This window comes from Lygodium microphyllum, chromosome 8 (assembly GCF_053477565.2).
Source record: "Lygodium microphyllum isolate KBCC chromosome 8, Lygodium_microphyllum_v1.1.10, whole genome shotgun sequence".
NCBI lineage: Eukaryota > Viridiplantae > Streptophyta > Polypodiopsida > Schizaeales > Lygodiaceae > Lygodium > Lygodium microphyllum.
In genome coordinates this window covers 22,448,624-22,470,942 of record NC_141142.1, presented here as the reverse complement: position 1 = coordinate 22,470,942, position 22,319 = coordinate 22,448,624, and the positions used below count along the sequence as shown (strand labels likewise).

The 22,319-nt window shown below is 40.5% G+C and overlaps 1 protein-coding gene across 9 annotated transcripts in view; it reads left to right on the top strand.

Moving 5' to 3' along the window:
- The first annotated feature begins 3,185 nt into the window (after window positions 1-3,185).
- The window catches only part of LOC148032051 (uncharacterized), a 63,961-nt gene continuing 44,827 nt past the window's right edge, over window positions 3,186-22,319 (top strand). For 8 of the 9 annotated variants that reach the window (XM_087684038.1, XM_087684033.1, XM_087684034.1 and 5 more), the window contains exons 1-4: window positions 3,186-3,417; window positions 12,111-12,173; window positions 12,649-12,807; window positions 12,953-13,141. In XM_087684038.1, coding sequence (XP_087540164.1) covers window positions 3,340-3,417; window positions 12,111-12,173; window positions 12,649-12,807; window positions 12,953-13,141 — 489 coding nt within the window. In that variant the 5' untranslated portion in view covers window positions 3,186-3,339. The remainder of the gene's footprint in view (window positions 3,418-12,110; window positions 12,174-12,648; window positions 12,808-12,952; window positions 13,142-22,319) is intronic. The other variant, XM_087684031.1, reaches the window with a different exon arrangement.

The following is a 22,319-nucleotide window of genomic DNA, read 5'->3' as shown; positions in this document are numbered from 1 at the left end:
TTAGCAAAGTGTCCAATCTAATGACAATGGTAGCATGAATCTAAAAAGAGTAGAAAATGAACCTCAATTGTGATTTCCAACCAATAAGAGTTGAAAGCTTCCAAGAACTCTACTAATGCCACTCAAGTATTTCGTGATATTGCTAAGGTGCCATATGTTGGCTAACATCTTGCAGCCTTCAAAGATGATGACAAGATGGAGAATGATTACACTTCCTATGAGTAGCTCCTACAAGCTATCTCTAATCACATGGAATGTTTGAGGATTGTGCTCAAAATCAAAGAGAGCTACATGTTGAATGTTGATCAAGTACACCATTTTGATGGCCCTATGTCAAAGAGGAAGAGGGGGCATCCTTTTAATAGTAAAAGAGAACTTGAAACCTAATTTTCTTGTGAAGAATAGGGATGGCTGCTACCTGATGGTTGGGATACATGTAAAGAATGAGAAAGTGAATCTAATCACTATTTACACCCCTAATAGCTTAGGACTTTGAGCACATAAGTGGGTGGCATTGGAGCAGAACATGGCTATGATTCTGATGTTGGTGACCAATGATTCTGATGTTGGTGTTTGGTCACTTTGATATGACGAAATTGGCAAGGATAGATCTCATGGAATCGATATGATGAGAGTGGAAGAGAAGGAAGCATGGGAATCACTATGCAGGAGTAGGAGCTCAAGGACCTTTGCCAACTACAACATGGAAGCAAACAATCCATGTACACATGGCACAACCACTAGTGTGACACTGCATGGAGGGGGGCTAGGTAGGATTATGTGTATGCGAACCAAGGAGGCTAATGGATTAGTTTGCACCCCAAAGTGAAGCTGCTAGATGAGGTTTGTTCCTCTGATCACATGCCGCTTGAGGTAGCATTTAAGATAACTAGAATTGACCTAAACATCCCTCCCTTCCTGGTTTAAGCTCAATGTTTATTTTTTGGGAGAGAAGGAACATCTCAAGAAAGCCATAGGAGAAATTGCTTGAGGTGGGGAGACATATAGCTGACCACTTTGTGACCCCTTCACATACATTGTGGCATGCATTCAAGATGCTATTGCATGCTCTAAAGCCTATGATAGGAGAAAAGCTCAAGCTACCCATAGGCACCTAGAGAATACCCACAACTATACCATAGCATGCTCCTAGAGTGCATCACAGCACATACTAATGACCTAACTATTGTATGTATTTTACAAGCAATTAAGGACTATTTGCAAGCTCAAGAAGCCTATAGACTAGAAGAGCTAAAATCACAGATCAAGGCAAAGTTAGATGTGAAGGAGGAAGGCAAAGCTAGATGTGAAGAAGGATGGTTTCAAGATCATTTGAAGGAGGACGGTCTCAAGATCATTTGACCTAGCAACATATTCGGGTATCTTGAGGTTTCTTTGGGCCTAGGCCTAATATGTAAGCATTAATAAGGTTGAGATTAAGGTAGCCAAGTACTAGAACCTGCCAATTAGGTTTGTTGGGAGGATTATCATTGTCAGCACTATGGTATGTCCTACAACCACTTTTAGTGATGTAACAAATACCTTTTCTAAGGCCAACTAGAAAATGGTAGGAACCTTGTGTGGGGGTATGCCAAGGACACAAACTCACACTCAATTGCATGGAACCTCCTTTGAGATTCCAAGTCAAATGGTGAGTTAGGACCAAAAGTGAATAAGGACAAAGCCTCAAGGCTCGCCTTCAAGCTAGTGGAGAAACTTGACCAAGATGCCCCCAGGTAGTGATAATGAGAGGGTGGATGATCAAGGCCAAACAAGCTAAGAGGCATTGGCAAGGACGCGGGTGGAAAGACATGTTGGTTGCAGACCTAGAGTTTACAATCAAGGAGTCCTCCATGGCTAATGCGTTGTTCGAGAATTGGGAAAAAGCTATTAGAAGCCTGAGGTGGATAATTGAACCCAACAGGAGAGGTGACCCATCACTCCTCCAACATTTTTTGCTGTAGCCCCAATTAAACTGAATTCTAGTATATCCAAAACACTAGAGAATGTAGGGATTAAATGTTGGAAATGCCTATGGGATCCAGGTCTAAGAGGTTTCCTCCAAATCCACATAAAAAATTAGGTAGGCATTCGGGCTTAAAGACAATGAGGTGGAATGGTAGTCCTAGCCAAGAGGAAGGAGGGATGGCTCATGTTAGGTGTAGCAATCCAAAGAAACCCAATCAAGTTCATGGGGTCAACAATAGAGGCAAGAAGAGTTTAATGTTGAAAGGTAGGAAAGACTTTGAAGGAAGAAGGGATGAAAACACACAGATTGGAAGAGTCTCTTTCCAAGGGAGCATTGGAAAGCACGGTGAAGGAGCATTAGAGGGGCTTGGTTTGCTAAAATGTCTAACAAATTGAATTTGTTGCTTTGGAAGGTATGTGAAAGAAGGTGGCCACTAAAGACAAGGTGGGCAAGTTTCTAAAGATTCCCTAGAGATGTTAGATGTGCTTCAAGGATACCAACCTTGTACCACATGTTTTCTGGCACTATTCCTCAATACAATTAGTCTAGAAGATAATCAAAGCTTGGTTAAACAGAGTTGGCCTAAATTGTAACAATAGGATCAAAGGAGCTCTTTTTGGAGACAAGGGAAAGATTGATGAATAAACTACAAAAGTCTGGCATTTGATTAGAGCAATCACTATTAGAGCCATATGGGCCAGTAAGAACAGGGTGGTAATGGACAAGGGATCTAGAGTGAAGACACAGTTGAGCTGTGGACAAATTGTAAGAGAAGTTTTGGGAGACTTAGGAAACTTAGAAGGAGAGAGCATGTCTTCAAGGTAGCCCTTAGGCTACTTAGTAAGTCTACTCTATAAGTCAAATTGGAAATTCTTCTCCTCCATTATCCTAGCATGAACTTATAATTACCTCTTGATAGGAATATCAATATTGTCTTTCACATTAAAAGAAAAACATGGGTAATTTTTTTGGATAGGAAATACCTTGTTGCTGCACCATTTTAATAGCAGTATGCCCTAACTGGCAATGCTAACAAAGCCTAATACTGCCGCCTTGGTTTAGCTTCGAGAGAAGTGAGATTCAAATTGGTGTCGAGCATAGTTTAAGAAAAGAAATTTACGGGACATTTGGTTATATAAATATTTTCTTTAATATTATTTTTCTATTTTATGGTTAAGGAAAAATGTCGTCCTAACCAAACGCGCATGCCAAAGGAGCAGCCCAAAATGGGACGCGCCAAAAACAAACATCAAAGCTCCTGAACAGAAAAGAAGGGCGCATGCAAGGTGGCCAGGCGAGGCGGTCGAAGACGAGCAGCAGGAGGGTCCTGGGAAGGAGAAAGGGCAGTCGCCTCGATTGAAGTCGCCAGAATGGCGCTCGCGGCGCCATTGGAACTGGACTTGGGAGACGGCCGCGTCTTGCACGCCTTCAAAACTCACTGTGGCATTGTGAGCCCTGCTTCCCGTAAACCCTACCTGTTAACTCTAGTCTCTCCTGGTTTCAATTTTAGGGTAGAATCGATCCATGTTCAGAAAAAACTGTTGATGTCTGTGTTGTTGTCACACAACACTAGCAGCTAGAGTATTCGGATTGTATAATTCATCGTTGAAATCATTCACGATGAAGTTGAGCATTCACTTATCAACGACGATGGTTAGGACGTGTAATACGTGAACCACTTAATTTTATAGCTACATTCTCCTTTGCATTTGACATGAGGGTATAGGGGATGATTCATGCCGGAAATCGCTGCAATTAGCTTTGAATTGATAATTGGGGCGTGGATACGCATGATAGTAGCTGCAACTCGTGCTATCATGTTGAAATAATCAGGCAATGGATGCAAGTTGCTTAACAGGATCATCATAGGTAAATAGATCCTGCTTCTGAACACCATTGTCCATTTAGTAAATGAAGTTTCATTGGTCCTAGCTCTGCTCTGGGGGTGTCCGCCCTTCACCTGTTTTAAAGTCAATATGCTTCTTAAACATTGGGATGCCTTACCAATTGCATGCATCCGAAGTTGTGTAGCAAGTGGATGATCACATCAACATGCTATGATGATTTGTACTGAGTACCATCAACGATACATATGGTGAGGACTGATAGTGAGTATTTGTAGATCATGCTATCCACTGCACTGGTTTCAAAAATGTGAGGAAATCAAGGCTAGAAAAGTTTTTCTCATTTTATAAACCCTGTCTAAATCATTCTCCACTTTGGATGCTGTGACCTTGGTTTTGTAACCTGGAGTACTTTTCAAGTTACGATCTTGATTATCATCCAAAATAACATTATCTCATCTCTTTGTTAGAGAATCCAACACGATTGCAACAATGATCCCATTATGGTCCAAGAGTGAAATGGCCTAATGAATGCTTTTAGGTTCAATTGTGCCACACTATCTTCCCTTTTGTACCTGCAACATCCTTCAGCCAGCTTGCCAGTTCTACTTTGCTGCTTTTTAGCTGGAACCTCTTTCTCCCTTTCAGCTATCCTCCTCACCTTTCACTTGCTTCTCTGCCATCTCCATGTCCTCCTCCTTTTGCTGTAGATTAGCTGCCTTCCCTTCCCTTCCCTTCCCTTCCCTTCCCTTCTTTCCTTCCTTTTATGGGCTGTTCCACCCTGCTTCCACTTTGCGAATATGGAACTATACCCCTCCACCACGTTCAAAGGGACTAATATGGAGATTAAATAAAACTCAATTGCAGGACCTGACCTTGTAACTTGACCCATTATATGTGCAGCGCCACAAGTGATGCTTCCACTGCAAGTGTATGCAGGTAGAAACCTTGTCGTACAACACATCACGCATCCTGTGATGAGGAGCTAATACAAACAACCACGTAATGAGGTTTCTGCAGCCCATGCGATAGCAGATATAGAGACCAAATCTTCAAGCCTGCTACAGAGAGCACATTTTCTGATGTCACACTGTCCTCATTTGTTGTATCGATAATGTATAGAACCAATGCATTTGATTATGCCCAGTAATAGTACCTCCCTTAGGTGAGCCTTAAGTTATCATCCTTTAGCACCCTGATCTTTCTTTGGATCCCAAGCAGTCTCCACTTGTGGTAGATAGGGCTATACCCTTTACTTCATCACCAACACCCTTGCAAGTTGCTGTGTACATGTTATCTATTTTGTAATAATTTGTGAACCAATCATCCCTTGAGCAGCCTGCTCTTTCCTTGAATCCTGAGCAGTTTCCACTCATGGTACATAACTCTACACCCTTTACTTCATCATTGACACCCTTGCAGGTTGCTGTATACATGCTATCTGTTTTGTAACTTGTGAGCCAACCATCCCTTTCGCCCCATGCGCAGTGTTTCATTTAAAACTTGAAAAAAAAAAAACCAAAAGAAAGAAGTTCAAAGTGGTTTTACATCACCTTTGGAGGACATGTAGGCCACTGGGCAGCTGGTGAACACCTTTGGCATGTTGCCTTGGCCTCTATGGGGTGGACCTTTGGACGGACGAGGAAGATAACTATCACCTTTGCAATCTTGGTAGGTTCTTGGGCTGCTGACGAGCACCCATTGACCCATGATGTGGCTGCTTTGGGGTGGGATCTCTTAGGGTAAACACTGGTTGAGCTATACTCAGCAGCCCCTCTTGGTTCCAGTTTTGGGCATGAGGAGGTTTGTTAAGATAAAAAAGTGCATTAAACATTAAACCTTTATTTCTGCAGTACAGCTCCTGGAGATCACATACTGCTCCGATACTCTCCTACAGGCCACATTTTTTCTGCTTGCCCATTTCTCCAGCTTCCAAAAGCTCTGGCTGGTCCAGCTCCATTGCCTGCTGCTGCTGCTAGTTTCTTTTAGTGCCTGGCATGTATATCCTCAACTATCACTTGCCCATCTGGAGGTTGCTGCTGATGCATTTTCAGCCCAATTGCATGGTGACTGCTTCTCCATTGCTCCAAGCCTACAGGATGTTGCTTTTCCTGATTCTAGCCATCGCCTGCCTCTGCTGGTCATTATCTACTATCTGATGGGCAACTTCCTCAATTGCCCTAGCACCTGACAGGCTGTTCCTAGCTTTTGCCCTGCTGATCCAGCCTTTGTGGACCACTGCATATTCAGTTTGATCAGCTGCTCTGCTGTGGTACAGCTCGATATTCTCCTACATGCCACATTTTTTCTGCATGCCCACTTCTCTAGCTTCTTTGAGCTCCAATTGGTGGTTGTCGCACTTGGAATTCATCTCTTGTGGACATCACACTCCGATGGCTATTTCAGCCTACTCACATGAGAACCATTGGCTCTTGACAGCTTTGTCTTTAGAGCATTGTATACAGGAGTTTTACTTTTAGCATTCATTCAGTCTTATTAGAGTAACTTCTTCAATATTTTGCATTTTTGTGTTTTTGTTTGAGATATTGTGTTTTATCCATGTTCGTACATTCTGTGTTTTGTTAGTGCAATCCCTAGCATATCTTCACATGGTATTAGAACTAGTGCTGTATTGAAGAGTATCTTGCAACTATCATGGAGCTTGGTTTGTGCGGGATACACGAGCATAACCAACTCACAATGGCTAAGGCATCATTTCATTGGGAAGCTATGGTGTCTTCTGAGGTTTCTCCTTCCACTAGAGGCCTTTGAGGAGCCGTTATGGCTTCAATGAGGAGGACAACACATCATCTCTTTCATTTTCAATATATATATATACATATATGTATATATGTATATATATATACATATATGTATATATATATGTATATATATATATACATATATGTATATACATATATATATGTATATATATATATACATATATGTATATACATATATATATGTATATATATATATACATATATGTATATATATATACATATATACATATATGTATATACATATATACATATATGTATATATATATACATATATACATATATGTATATATATATATATATATATATATATATATATATATATATATATATATAGAGAGAGAGAGAGAGAGAGAGAGAGAGAGAGAGAGAGAGAGAGAGAGAGAGAGAGAGTGGATGTTGGACATTGAATTCATAGAATACTTATAGAGAAGATGACGTGATTACACTCCCCTTTCAAATCTCTAAGCTCCAAAAATAACTTTGCAGCATTAGTCACAGTCAATCGGTGAGGTTGGCCACCTCTTCACTCAGGAAGGCATGAAGATATGCTAGGGTTTGCATTGAGGAAACATAGCATGTATGACCAAGATTGAAACATAAAGACTCGGATAGAGACATGCAAAACTCAAACCCTAAATGCAAAACACAAAAACTCAAAACTCAAACATAGAGACAAACACTAAATGCAAAACACAAAAACTCAAAACTCAAACATAGAGACAAACACAGAGAGAATAAACTCTGAAGTGAATGGATGCTGTAAATGAATGTAAGAGTGTACAGAATGCCCAAGGGCAGAGCAATGTACCGGAGAGTGACGTCCATCAGAGATGGATCCCAAGTGCAGTAAGCACTAGTAGGAGATGAGAGAGTGCTGAATAATAAAGGGAAGCAAGCTAGTCTCAAAACACAGTAGTTGGAGGCTGAAATCTAGTAAAAGTAGCAGTGCACCACTAGAGGAAGGTTGAAAACTGATCACTTGAGGTAGAGAATAGCACTAGATATTGAAAACGTAGGCTGATCAGGTGCTATAATGATGTAGTAGATGGAGACCTCCAAATACTAGGGTGATTGTTGAAAACAGGTCGCCTAGGGCTGGATAGCAGATGGTAGGTGGTAGATGGTCGAAATCTGCATAGTAGAGTGAGAAACTTGCACAAAAGGATAAGGCTGATGGTGGGCAGCTTGTCTATTTATAGATGTTGAAGGTGCCCCAAAAAATTATGGCTTTGGGGGATGACTGAAACTCTCTCGAACTGCACAACAAATTTGCATTTTTCATTAATTAAGTTTTTCAAGGCTGTTTAAAATACTAATCAGTTGTAAAGCATATTGTAGCTCAAGAGGAGGATATACTACATTCAGGACGGTTGGCGAACCTTGGCTTTATCATAGCTAGGTTTGTATAATCCTTTTGATTCATATGAGCAAAAACCCTTCTTTGTTGTTCCTTCTATTATGTAGAATCAATATCTAAGTGACCTATATAAGTATGTCAACATCCATAGAGGAGGCTCCAAAGGAAGATGTACGTCTATAGGTATACATGTCACATTACCTTCTATTTCATTTGAGCGTGTTATTGGTGCTAATCATTTACAATTCCCTCTTGTTCCTTCTCTTCTCATGATAATCTAGTTTTTTTTTTTTTTTTTTTTTGTGTGGCTTTTTAATAACTAAGGATTAAATTCTACACTTGCATTAAGTACTAGGAATCAAGAAGATGTGAATTTTTAACTTAATCTTTGGACACTTAAGTTGTAATGCCAATGGGGTGGTTAAGTTAGATCTTGGTCAAGGACATTGAATTTCCCCTTGGAAATGACTTTATGTATCATGGGAGTAAGAGTTTTAAATGATTTAATATCCTAGACTAGGGTTTGTGGAAAATTTCAACAATTTCAAGTTCAAAGAGGTTAGGATTTAAAATTGAGGTCGGACAGCCTTTAATGTTATTGTAATGAAAGTAGGGCCAAAGGCTAGGCATCTTGTTTTTGGATGTGGAGGCTCTAGTGAAAATGTAAATTTGCCAAATGTCATGTTTGGGTTGCATGCAAGTGTACCTTCCGTGCTGCGCTGTTTTTTTTTCCATTCTGGGCTGTTTGGGGTAGATCTGAGGGATGAGAACTCAGTTGTAAGTGGGGAGACAGTTGCTGATGCTTTAGGACAGCAAGGCAATCTGATCTTGAGCAGTTTCTGGGGCTATAAACAGTGGGAAATCCAAAAGACAAGGTTATTAACAATTGCTGATGCAGAAATTAGGGTTTCAAACGGCAACAAAACCCTTAAAACCAGCAAGTGACCTAATTTTCTCTCTCTAAAATAGGAGAGGATTGCTTTAACAACACTTTCTTGCCACTCGATTGAAGATTTCTCTCTCCTTTGCTGTCCTTCTCCCTCATCTCAGAAAATCTCAAGATATTCATCACTGTTTTGCTCAATTCAGACTTAATTATTGCTGTATTTAGGGTTTATTAGCTGTTTCAAGCAGTGTGCCATCGGATCTCAGCTATTCTCAGTTTTGTTCAGCTGTTTGAAGGTGGATAACAACGTTTATGCTGTTAAAAACCCTAATTTACAGCAAAAATTAGGTTTCTCATCCACTCAAAGTGCATGCCCATTAAACAAAAGCCCAAAGGTTAGAGCAATTGTTCAAATTGAAGCAATTACAATAGTTCTAATAGAGATTATACATCCACATTGAAGTTGATTTGCATGCAAGTGTTCTCAATTCAATTTGTGTCCGAATTGTGTTAGAATCAAGAGGCAAATTGGATCCTAATGGTGTTGGTCATTGGTAACAGCTGAAAGTATTGAAATGTGTAGAGAGATCAGTCTACATCTCAGCGTTTACAAATTCATAGCAATAAAATTTAAAGAAATACCACAAGGGGCGCTGGTTTTGGGGCCAATCGAGAGTCTACTATTCAAGATTAATTGATAACATTCGTATTTTCAGTTTATGTGAATTTTGTGCTTGCTGTAATTAGTGCTTAATCAAGTCATTACTACCCTTTTGGAGAAGGAAGTCTGGTTTCATGGTTCCATCATTGGGATACCATCAAGTCCCTTGATTTAGTGGGCTTTAGTTTGGAAGTCAAAAGCATTGCTTTAGTGCTGAAATTGTAAAGCATTACAGTGAGAATGTCTTCTTATAGTGAGATGGGATCAAGCAGTGATAATGCCTATCAATTTAAAATTTCACATGGTGAAGGGGGAAATGCATTCCTTGATTTGCTTGATCTTAGACAAAGCACTTTGCATGGGCAGCAAGCAGTTAATGTTGGTTTAGGCCAAAATGTGGGTCCTTCTAGGCCTCTTGAAGCTAATGACTGGTAAGAGGAACATGAATTTGATGATCAATCCATTGGCAAATGATCCTTGGTTTATACGCCTTTTGAGCTTCCCAAAGGAGGGCAGCAAATGTAAGAAGAAGAAATCATGTTCAAGAGCTCTGGGACAGCAAGATGCATCGAAGAAAGAACCAATGCAATGGCATAATGTTCCAAATGTGGGTAATGAGTATAAGCAAATGATGCAAAATGGGCAATTGATGCATATACAAGGCCAACTTAGAAGTACAAATCCAATGCTTTTTGGACAACAAGGCATGTATGATAATGTGGATCACCCAAGGTACTTGGTGGTGGTTTGGTTTTCCAAGCAATGGTTTGTAATGCTTTAGCCATGGGGATACAAGAACCAAATGTATTTGGTATATTGATAGGGATTCACAATCATCCAAGGGCTAGAGGACATAGTAATCCTAGCATGGAACACGCACTTTGTTGAAACATGTATTCCAATGACCATGAATGCATGCATCACAAAAGCAAGCCGATTATCTAGTACCATGCAGTATCATATGATGGACATCATGATGTGTTGAGCAACGCATTACAAATTAGATTCCTCTCTGTTGGCTACAACATCTGACTATATTACAAATGTATTACCAATTACCAATTTGTAATGCGTTGCGTATTACAAATTGGTAATACATTTGCAATACAATCATATGTTGTAGCTAACACAGAGGAATCTAATTTTTATCTCATCGAATGTATTGTAGAGAAGGAGTGCACTTATATGATTACATGGATGAATGGCATAATGATATTTCTAGAGGAACATGTCATAAATAGTTTGTATTACTAGGAGATCTAAGCAAGTAGACATGTATTCCTTTAAACTCCTTACAAATATACCCCCAATCCATATATTATCACATCTTGTGTGATGCACCAAGATATCCATGGAGCATATGCAAAACAAGAGAAGTCTATATTGTGTAGCCATCTATGCATGGTATGCAAGGACCAATGTATCTAGGTATGGAAAGTGGATTGGAAAATCCAATGTATAGCAATGCTGGCAAAGGAAAGTCCAATGGGGGACACAAAGTGGCATGTTTGGTAATGCATTTGCTAACCTTGTTGTGCTTGGAGTTATGGTAGTAATGCTGGTAATGTAGATGCTTTGTATAGTGTTGGTCATGAGGAAAATGCAATCAATGTACCATTTTTAGTGTAGCAATGTGAAAGTTTCAAGGATCCGTGTGATCTAGAGAGAAGAAAACTTGGAACCTTGTGGATATTGGGAAGGTGAAATTTCCATGTGCTACCCAGCAATATTGCAGGATTGTTTCATCGATGGATGGATGCAAATGGACAGAGGAGGGTGACCTGGCATATCATCCTCAGTGTTTTACTTAACCTTTATGTGTTTTAGTTGAAGTTGGGGGATTCATTCATGTGTAGCACATCAAAGAGGGCCTAGAGTATTCCTTGATGCTCAAGGGGGAGGTTGCACCTACCTCCCCTAGTAATGGGCAGCTTGGCTATATAGTAGATCTTAGTGTACTTGGTTTGCATCTAGGGTATTGTATGTTGACATATTTTTGCCATTGGCATCACTATTCAATGTACTAGTCTCTTTGAGTTGATATGCACATCTATACATGATATGTATAGTATACATGGAATGTACATTTGGAAAGTATATATAAGACACATGGATGGTATGGAATGTACATTGGGAGGTGATGCATGAGAAGTAAATCTACATGAGTTACATATGGTTTGCAACTGATGTACACTTTACATGACTATCATGTGGTATATCCTTGCTATGAGGTATTGTTTCTGTTCAGTTTATATGCATTACTTTGCTTTGGTGGTCATTGCTCACAGTCAACTACTGCAATGATGTCACATTTCTTTTGTCACACAACATTTAACATGACCTTAGACTCTATGAGACCCTTAATATATGCGATGCAAACTTGTCTTATTATAGTTTGTTAATAAACCATTTGATTGCACAAATTTCTCACATTTTGATGCTTGCATTTTGTTTCGTCCATACTTGAGGGACCATTTCCAAAATAGTGGGCACTTGAATGTTGTGATTATTACTTTTCTATATGTGGGTTTTTGGACTTAATGACTTGATAAGGTACAATTGGACAAATAGACACTGATTTGGTATCTATGTGGGCATTTCTGATCCCAGATGTTTTCAATGGGTGAGATAGCTTCTACAATATTTTATGAGAATCCAAGTGCATTCGGAAAGGTATTTTCTACTTCTATATGTTTGAAATTCTCTGATAGTGAGCTTCCAACCTTTCGAGTTTTGTCAGCATACCCCACTTCTCGCTGAGAAAAATGAAATTTATCAACACGACTCCATTGTTTCTGTCTTTAATACAATTTTGTCAACATAGCTCTGAGTCTTTGTGTCTCTAATGTCATTTCCCCTCTAGAGGTGCACACTATGCTGATAAAGCAATGGGGCTGACTTATTTTGGCATGCAGATTCATAATTCACCTTACATATCATAGGCATCAACTCAACGTATTTGAAAGAAGTGGTTCAAGAGAGGGTGAAGGAGATTACATTAATCCACGTGTCATGAGATTAGGGAACTTATTGGAGTGTGTTCACAGTGTGCATGTTTTGAATACTCATGAGTGATGATTTGGGATGTTTAGACTCCTTAGATTTGACAACATACTATACATAAGTTTGTACAAACTATCATGAGCAGGAAATAAGACAAGGTAAATACAATAAGCAGCATACAGAGGACAAAGGTGTCTTGGAAGTTTTGGCACAATTTAATGTTCTTCCCGAGTCATCATCGTACTCTGGTGCCACATTACTGTCTCCTCAAACATTGGAAGAAATACTAAAAGATAAGCGCAAAGTACTCCATTCATTGCCTTTTAGATCATTTTTCTTCTACAACACCTGGTTCGAATTTTTTACAAGAAAAGAGAACATCAGGGTAATGAACACAGCATCAGATTTGTATTCTCTAATAATTAACTTATGAACATATGATTTTGCAGTTTGATTTGGTACCAGTTTTAAAAATTGCCTTAATGCGAATGGTGACACAAGAAGCTGCATCAATGATGGGACAAGGAAAGCATGAGGATGCTTTGGCACTTGCTCTGGATGCCATAAAGCAAGGACAAAAGATATTTTTCCCCAAAGCTCCTCTGCAACTTGTTCCTTTGTACTTGCTGGCAGTTCAGGTAAATTCTTTTGTGGTTCTTGAGTTAAGGTCATTTCAGTACAAATAATTCCGTAAGTGGAGATTAAGAGTGGTCATCATTTTCTTGGAAAGCAAATAGTAAAAGATTCAGATTGTATATAAGATGATTTCTGTTGTGAAGTGAAAGGTAAACTCCCAAGCTTTTAGCAGTGCTCATTTTACATCTTCTTAAAGGATTTAGACTTTGTGAAAATATTCTTCTGCTTTTTGGTATTTTGTTTCACCTCCCTTTTGAAGGATTTGTATTAGTAACTGTCACAATGAGGCTCTTGTAAGACTGTGTGTTCATATGACTGTATGTTGTGACACAACAAATTTTCTCAAGGTAAATGTGTTTTTTGTAGAACAGGTCATGAGACTACCCCTCATCTTTTCATTGACTGGCTGGGGTTACATCTCATAAGTGTGCCACATCAGTGTTAAGTGTACCACTAGCCATTCTTGGGTGTTGAGTAAAATCCCATAGTTTGTAGCTAAATATCCTGTCTCTTTCACTTCCTGCATTGGATTGAGTACAGGGGTTGTTGTTGTGGTGATTGGGTCTTGTGATTTCTGATGCTGTCTTTCCAGAGGTCGCTACTCCATGGCTCGTATCCATTCCACTCCACATGTGCTTCCTTCATGATGTGTTTTCTGCTAGTAGCCGTGTGGCATCTTAGACTACTTTCTTAGCCCTCTGTCTGGCTTCAGTTTGATGTGGCTTTCATTTGTTAATTCGAAGGACATTTGTATACACCAATATCAATTAGTTCAAAAACTTTCACAACAAAAAATGAACTTTTAATCATTTGAATGTTCTAGGAATTCCTCTATATCCTACAATGGGTGGTTCATGCCTTTCTTTAACATGAGGCTGCAATAGATTCACTGCATAAGGCGGGTTTCCCTTCATAAGTAACCCCCCCAAACCCCTTGTGTATTGTAAAATGGATCTTGGAAGTGGCCAAGCAAATCAACGAGCTTCTACAGCCTAGTTCTTCACCTTATGCGCGCGCCCACACCCCATCCATCATCCCCCCCCCCCTCCCCCCCCAAAAAAAAAAAAAAAAAAAAAAAAAAAACTGTTCCATGAAGGAGAGGTGCCATGCCACAGCCAAGTCTGGGTGAGAGGCGGCATGCTACGGTTTGGAGGGAGGGTTGGCATGCTGCATTCAGAGCGAGGAGAGGGCGTTGCATCGTGGAGAGGGGGTGTCGCGTCATGGCAAGGACAGTCCCTTGGTACCAGATGACCTTTGATGAGATCCACAGCACATTGGATGTTCTCAACACTAGCATCAACACTAGCAAAGTCATTCTGAATTACATCCAATAGTACTCAGAGGGGGTCTTTTTTATTTCTCAAAGCAATCCTCTCAATAATAAATCCTTCATAAGGTAAACAGTCCCAAATTTAAGCAGTGTACATGTCCTTTTCGTATCTAAAGCCAGTGCTATATCTAATGGTCTCAATGTTTACTTGAGACAGAGCATCAGCCACCACATTTTGTCTTCCCATAGTATGATCCTGTTGAGGCGGAACATGGACAAACAGTCTGGCTGTCTCGTTTGTTTCCAAAAGAAGTACCATAGACTTTGATGTTCAATTCTAACTGGAAAATTTACCTCAAAGAGATAATACTTCCATATAGTAAAGGGATGCATAAGTGGTTTCAGCCAAATGCTATTTATGTTCTTAAATTGACTCCCCAAATTTTCGGTGTTCTGGGAAGATTTTATCCATCATGCAAAGATTGTGAGAGGATTAGTTATGGTTTCATGCCAGTGATGGCATCCTTTTGGGCTATCTTGAAATCAGCTTTCACCAACTGTCTGAGCTAGATATCATCAGCTGATAACCTGCCCAATTAGCTATATCGTGTAGAAACTGTTCCTTGGCCAATCTCTTTGTTCATAAACCTACGAATTCGTGTCACCTTGCATTGCAGCCAACTGCTGTTGCAACTTTGTGTTTTCTGCTGCCAGTCTTTCCATTCTCTGCTCAGTAGTCTCTGCCACATAATCATCTCATGCAGATGTGCCCAAAGCCATGATAGTTCAATGGTGACTAAGATCTCTCCTTTTTTGAAAGTTAACAGGAGCATGATTACTGTTAATTTCATGGGGCTAAACTCCTAGTTTAATTAAATAGACACCAAACTAGTTGCAATTGACAAAGTGTCCCAGTTTACCTATACAGGCACTAGAGTACCTGCAATGGACCAGTGGATGAATCCCTTGTAAATTGTATTAATCAAAGTAAGATAACAAGAGCATACAAGCTCTAAGCATGGCCTTATACACTTTCTTGAGCACCTAAATGTCTTCTGGTTTTTAATGATCAGCCCCAGAGGAGAACCCATCGTGGGCAGTGCACAATGGATAGGTTCCTAGTTTAAATAGTGGAAGTGCACTAGCTAATAGACCAGATGCTCCATGTAGCAGAGGTGCCATGCCACAGCCGAGTATGGGTGAGAAGCGACATGCTAGGGTTTGGAGGGAGGGTTCCCATGCCGCATTCAGAGCAAGGAGAGGGTGTCGCATCCTGGAGAGGGGGTGTCGCATGATGGCAAGGACAGTCCCTTGGCACCAGATCAGCTTTGATGAGATCCACAGCACATTGGATGTTCTCAACACTCGCAAAGTCGTTCGGAATTACATCCAATACTGCTGGGAGGGGTTCTTTTTTATTTCTCAAAGCAATCCTCTCAATAAATATTCCTTCATAAGGTGAACAGTCCCAAATTTAATCAGTGTACATGTCCTTTGCGTATCTTAAGCCAGTGCTATATCTAATGGTAACAATGTTTACTTGAGACAGCATCAGCCACCACATTTTGTCTTCCCAAAGTATGATCCTGTTGAGACGGAACATGGACAAACAGTCAGGCTGTTTCGTTTGTTTTCAAAAGAAGTACCATAGACTTTGATGTTCAATTCTGACTGGAAAATATACCTCGAAGAGATAATACTTCCATATAGTAAAGGGATGCATAAGTGGTTTCAGTCAAATGATATTTATGTTCTTAAATTGACTCCCCAAAATTTCAGTGTTCTGGGAAGATTTTATCCATTATGCAAAGCCTGTGATAGGATTAGTTATGGTTTCATGACAGTGATGGTGGAAGGGCACTAGCTAATAGACCAGATGCTCCATGAAGCAAAGGTGCCATGCCACAGCCGAGTTTGGGTGAGAGGCGACATGCTAGGGTTTGGAGGGAGGGTTGCCATGCCACATTCAGAGTGAGGAGAGGGCGTTGCATCATGGAGAGGGGGTATTGCGTCATGGCAAGGACAGTCTCTTGGTACCAGATCAGCTTTGATGAGATCCATAGCACATTGGATGTTCTCAACACTAGCAAACTTGTTCTGAATTACATCCAATAGTGCTGGGAGGGGGTCTTTTTTATTTCTCAAAGAAATCCTCTCAATAATAAATCCTTCATAAGGTAAAAGTCCCAAATTTAAGCAATGTACATGTCCTTTGCGTATCTTAAGCCAGTGCTATATCTAATGGTACCAATGTTTACTTGAGACAGAGCATCAGCCACCACATTTTTGACTTCCCAAATTATGATCCTGTTGAGACGGAACATGGACAAACAGTTAGGCTGTTTCGTTTGTTTCGGAAAGAAGTACCATAGACTTTGATGTTTAATTTTGACAGGAAAATTTACCTCAAAGAGATAATACTTCCATATAGTAAAGGGATGCATAAGTGGTTTCAGTCAAATCGTATTTATGTTCTTAAATTGACTCCCAAAATTTTTGGTGTTCTTGGAAGATTTTATCCGTTATGCAAAGCTTGTGAGAGGATTAGTTATGGTTTCATGCCAGTCATAACATGCTTTTGGGCTCTCTTGAGATCAGCTTTCACCAATTGTCTGAGCTAGAGATCATCAACCGATAACCTGCCCAATTAGCTATATCATGTAGAAACTGTTCCTTGGTCAATCTCTTTGTTCATAAGCCTACAAATTCGTTTCACCTCGCAGTGCAGCCAACTGCTGTTGCAAGTTGGTGTTTTCTGCTGCCAGTCTTTCCATTCTCTGCTCAGTAGTTTCTAGACTCTCCCAAGTTTAAATAGTGGAAGGGCACTAGCTAATAGACCAGATGCTCCATGAAGTAGAGGTGCCATGCCACAGCCGAATTTGGGTGAGAGGCGACATGCTACGGTTGGAGGGAGGGTTGCCAGGCCGCATTCAGAGTGAGGAGAGGGGGTCGCATCGTGGAGAGGGGGTGTCGCGTCATGGCAAGGACAGTCCCTTGGTAACAGAACAGCTTTGGTGAGATGCACAGCACATTGGATGTTCTCAACACTAGCAGAGTCGTTCTGAATCACATCCAATAGTGCTGGGAGGGGGTCTTTTTTATTTCTCAAAGCAATCCTCTCAATAATAAATCCTTCATAAGGTAAACAGTCCCAAATTTAAGCAGTGTACATGTCCTTTGCGTATCGTAAGTCAGTGCTATATCTAATGGTAACAATGTTTACTTGAGACAGAGCATCAGCCACCACATTTTGTCTTTCCAAAGTATGATCGTGTCGAGACGGAACATGGACAAACATTGAGACTGTTTTGTTTGTTTCCAAATAGACTTTGATGTTCATTTCTGACTGGAAATGTTACCTCAAAGAGACAATTTCCATATAGTAAAGGCATGCATAAGTGGTTTCAGCCAAATGCTATTTATGTTCTTAAATTGACTCCCCAAATTTTCGGTGTTCTGGGAAGATTTCATCCATTATGCAAAGATTGTGAGAGGATTAGTTATGGTTTCATGCCAGTGATGGCATCCTTTTGGGCTCTCTTGAGATCAGCTTTTACCAACTGTCTGAGCTAGAGATCATCAACTGATAACCTGCCCAATTAGCTATATCGTGTAGAAACTGTTCCTTGGCCAACCTCTTTGTTCATAAGCCTACCAATTCGTGTCACCTTGCATTGCAGCCAATTGCTGTTGCAACTTGGTGTTTTCTGCTGCCAGTCTTTCCATTCTCTGCTCAGTAGTCTCTGCCCGATAATCATCTCATGCAGATGTGCCAAAAGCCATGATAGTTCAGTGGTGACTAAGATCTCTCCTTTTTTGAAAGGTAACAGGAGCATGTTTACTGTTAATTTCATGGGGCTAAACTCCTAGTTTAATTAAATAGATGCCAGACTAGTTGCAACTGACAAAGTGTCCCAGTTTACCTATACAGGCACTAGAGTACCTGCAATGGACCAGTGGATGAATCTCTTGTAAATTGTATTATTCAAAGTAAGATAACAAGAGCATACAAGCTCTAAGCATGGCATTATACACTTTCTTGAGTACGTAAATGTCTTCTGGTTTTTAATGCTCAGCCCCAGAGGAGAACCCATTGTGGGCAGTGCACATTGGATAGGTTCCTAGTTTAAATAGTGGATGGGCAGTAGCTAATAGCCCCGATGCTCCATGAAGCAGAGGTGCCATGCCACAGCCGAGTTTGGGTGAGAGGCGACATGCTAGGGTTTGGAGGGAGGGTTGCAATTTGCCATGCCGCATTCAGAGCGAGGATAGGGCGTTGCATCATTGAGAGGGTGTGTCGTGTGATGGCAAGGACAGTCCCTTGGTACCAAATCAGCTTTGATGAGATCCACAGCACATTGGATGTTCTCAACACTAGCATAATCGTTCAGGAATTACATCTAATAGTGCTGGGAGGGGGTCCTTTTTAATTCTCAAAGCAATCCTCTCAATAATAAATCCTTCATAAGGTAAACAGTCCCAAATTTAAGCAGTGTACTTGTCCTTTGCATATCTTAGACCAGTGCTATATCTAATGGTAACAATGTTTACTTGAGACAAAGCATCAGCCACCAAATTCTGTCTTCCCAAGGTATGATACTGTTGAGACGGAACATGGACAAACAGTCAGGCTGTTCCGTTTGTTTCCAAAAGAAGTACCATATACTTTGATGTTCAATTCTGAATGGAAAATTTACCTCAAAGAGATAATACTTCCATATAATAAAGGGATGCATAAGTGGTTTCAGTCAAATGCTATTTATGTTGTTAAATTGACTCCCCAAATTTTCTGTGTTCTGGGAAGATTTTATCCATTCTGCAAAGATTGTGAGAGGATTAGTTATGGTTTCATGCCAGTGATGGCATCCTTTTGGGCTCTCTTGAGATCAGCTTTCACCAACTGTCTGAGCTAGAGATCATCAACTGACAACCTGCCCAATTAGCTATATACTGTAGAAGCTGTTCCTTGGTCAATGTCTTTGTTCATAAGCCTACCAATTTGTGTCACCTTGCATTACAGCCAACTGCTGTTGCAACTTGGTGTTTTCTGCTGCCAGTCTTTCCATTCTGTCCTCAGTAGTCTCTGCCACATAATCATCTCATTCAGATGTGGCAAAAGCCTTCACAGTTCAGTGGTGACTAAGATTTCTCCTTTTTTGAAACTTAACAGGAGCATGTTTACTGTTAATTTCATGGGGTTAAACTCCTAGTTTAATTAAATAGACGCCAGACTAGTTGCAACTGACAAAGTGTCCCAGTTTACCAATACAGGCACTAGAGTACCTGCAACCGACCAGTGGATGAATCCCTTGTAAATTGTATTAATCAAAGTAAGATAACAAGAGCATACAAGCTCTAAGCATTGCATTATACACTTTCTTGAGCACCTAAATGTCTTCAGGTTTTTAATGCTCTGCCCCAGAGGAGAACCCATCGTGGGCTGTGCACATCGGATACGTTCCTGGTTTAAATAGTGGAAGGGCACTAGCAAATAGACGATGTGCTCCATGAAGAAGAGGTGGCATGCCACAGGCCAGTTTGGGTGAGAGGCGACATGCTAGGGTTTGGAGGGAGGGTTGCGATTTGCCATGCCGCATTCAGAGCGAGGATAGGGCGTTGCATTGTGGAGAGGGTGTGTCGCGTGATGGCAAGGACAGTCCCTTGGTACCAGATCAGCTTTGATGAGATCCACAGCACATTGGATGTTCTCAACACTAGCAAACTCGTTCTGAATTACAGCCAATAATTCTGGGATGGGGTCTTTTTATTTCTCAAAGCATTCCTCTCAATAATAAATCCTTCATAGGGTAAACAGTCCCAAATTTAAGCCATGTACATGTCCTTTGCGTATCTTAAGCCAAAGATATATCTAATGGTGACAATGTTTACTTGAGACAGAGCATCAGCCACCACATTTTGTCTTCCCAAAGTATGATCCTGTTGAGAAGGAACATGGACAAACAGTCAGGCTATTACGTTTGTTTCCAAAAGAAGTACCATAGACTTTGATGTTGAATTCTGACTGGAAAATTTACCTCAAAGAGATAATACTTCCATATAGTTAAGGCATGCATAAGTGGTTTCAGTCAAATGCTATTTATGTTCTTAAATTGAGTCCTAAAATTGTCGGTTTTCTGGGAAAATTTTATCCACTATGCAAAGATTGTAAGAGGATAAGTTACGGTTTCATGCCCGTGATGGCATCCTTTTGGGCTCTCTTGCGATCAGCTTTCACCAACTGTCTGAGCTAGAGATCATCAACTGATAACATGCCCAATTAGCTATATCGTGTAGAAACTGTTCCTTGGTCAATCTCTTTGTTCATAAGTCTACGAATTCATGTCACCTCGCATTGCAGTCAACTGCTGTTGCAACTTGGTGTTTTCTGCTGCCAGTCTTTCCATTCTCTGCTCAGTAGTCTCTGCCACATAATCATCTCATGCAGATGTGCCAAAAGCCATGATAGTTCAGTGGTGACTTAAGATCTCTCCTTTTTTGAAACTTAACAGGAGCATGTTTACTGTTAATTTCATGGAGGTAAGCTCCTGGTTTAATTAAATAGACGCCAGACTAGTTGCAACTGACAAAGTGTCCTAGTTTACCTTTACAGGCACTAGAGTACCTGCAACCGACCAGTGGATGAATCCCTTGTAAATTGTATTAATCAAAGTAAGATAACAAGAGCATACAAGCTCTAAGCATGGCATTATACACTTTTTTGAGCACCTAAATATCTTCTGGTTTTTAATGCTCAGCCCCAGAGGAGAACCCATCATGGGCAGTGCACATTAGATAGGTTCCTAGTTTAAGTATTGGAAGGGCACCAGCTAATAGACCAGATGCTCCATGAAGGACAGGTGCCATGCCACAGCCGAGTTTGGGTGAGAGGTGACATGCTAGGGTTTGGGGAGGGTTGCCATGCCGCATTCAGAGTGAGGAGAGGGCGTCGTATGGTGGAGAGGGGGTGGGGTGTCGTGTCATGGCAAGGGCAGTCCCTTGGTACCAGATCAGCTTTGATGAGATCCACAGCACATTGGATGTTCTCAACACTAGCAAACTCGTTCTGAATTACATTCAATAGTGCTGGGAGGGGGTCTTTTTGATTTCTCAAAGCAATCCTCTTAATAATAAATCCTTCATAAGGTAAACAGTCCCAAATTTAAGCAGTGTACATGTCCTTTGCGTATCTAAAGCCAGTGCTATATCTAATGGTAACAATGTGTACTTGAGACAGAGCATTGGCCACCACATTTTGTCTTCCCAAAGTATGATCCTGTTGACACGGAACATGGACAAACAGTCAGGCTGTTTCGTTTGTTTCCAAAAGAAGTACCATAGACTTTGATGTTGAATTCTGACTGGAAAATTTAACTCAAAGAGATAATACTTCCATATAGTCAAGGGATGCATAAGTGGTTTCAGTTAAATGCTATTATGTTCTTAAATTGACTCCCCAAGTTTTCGGTGTTTTGGGAAGATTTTATCCATTATGCAAAGATTGTGAGAGGATTAGTTATGGTTTCATGCCAGTGATTGCATCCTTTTGGGCTCTCTTGAGATCAGCTTTCACCAACTGTCTGAGCTAGAGATCATCAACTGATAACCTGCCCAATTATCTATATCGTGTAGAAACTGTTCCTCGGTCAACTCTTTGTTCATCAGCCTATCCATTCGTGTCACCTTGCATTGCAGCCAACTGCTGTTGCAACTTGGTGTTTTCTGCTGCCAGTCTTTCCATTCTGTGCTCAGTAGTCTCTGCCACATAATCATCTCATGCAGATGTGCCAAAAGCCATGATAGTTCAGTGGTTACTAAGATCTTTCGTTTTTTGAAACTTAACCTGACCATGTTTACTATTAATTTTATAAGGCTAAACTCCTAGTTTAATTAAATAGACACGAGACTAGTTG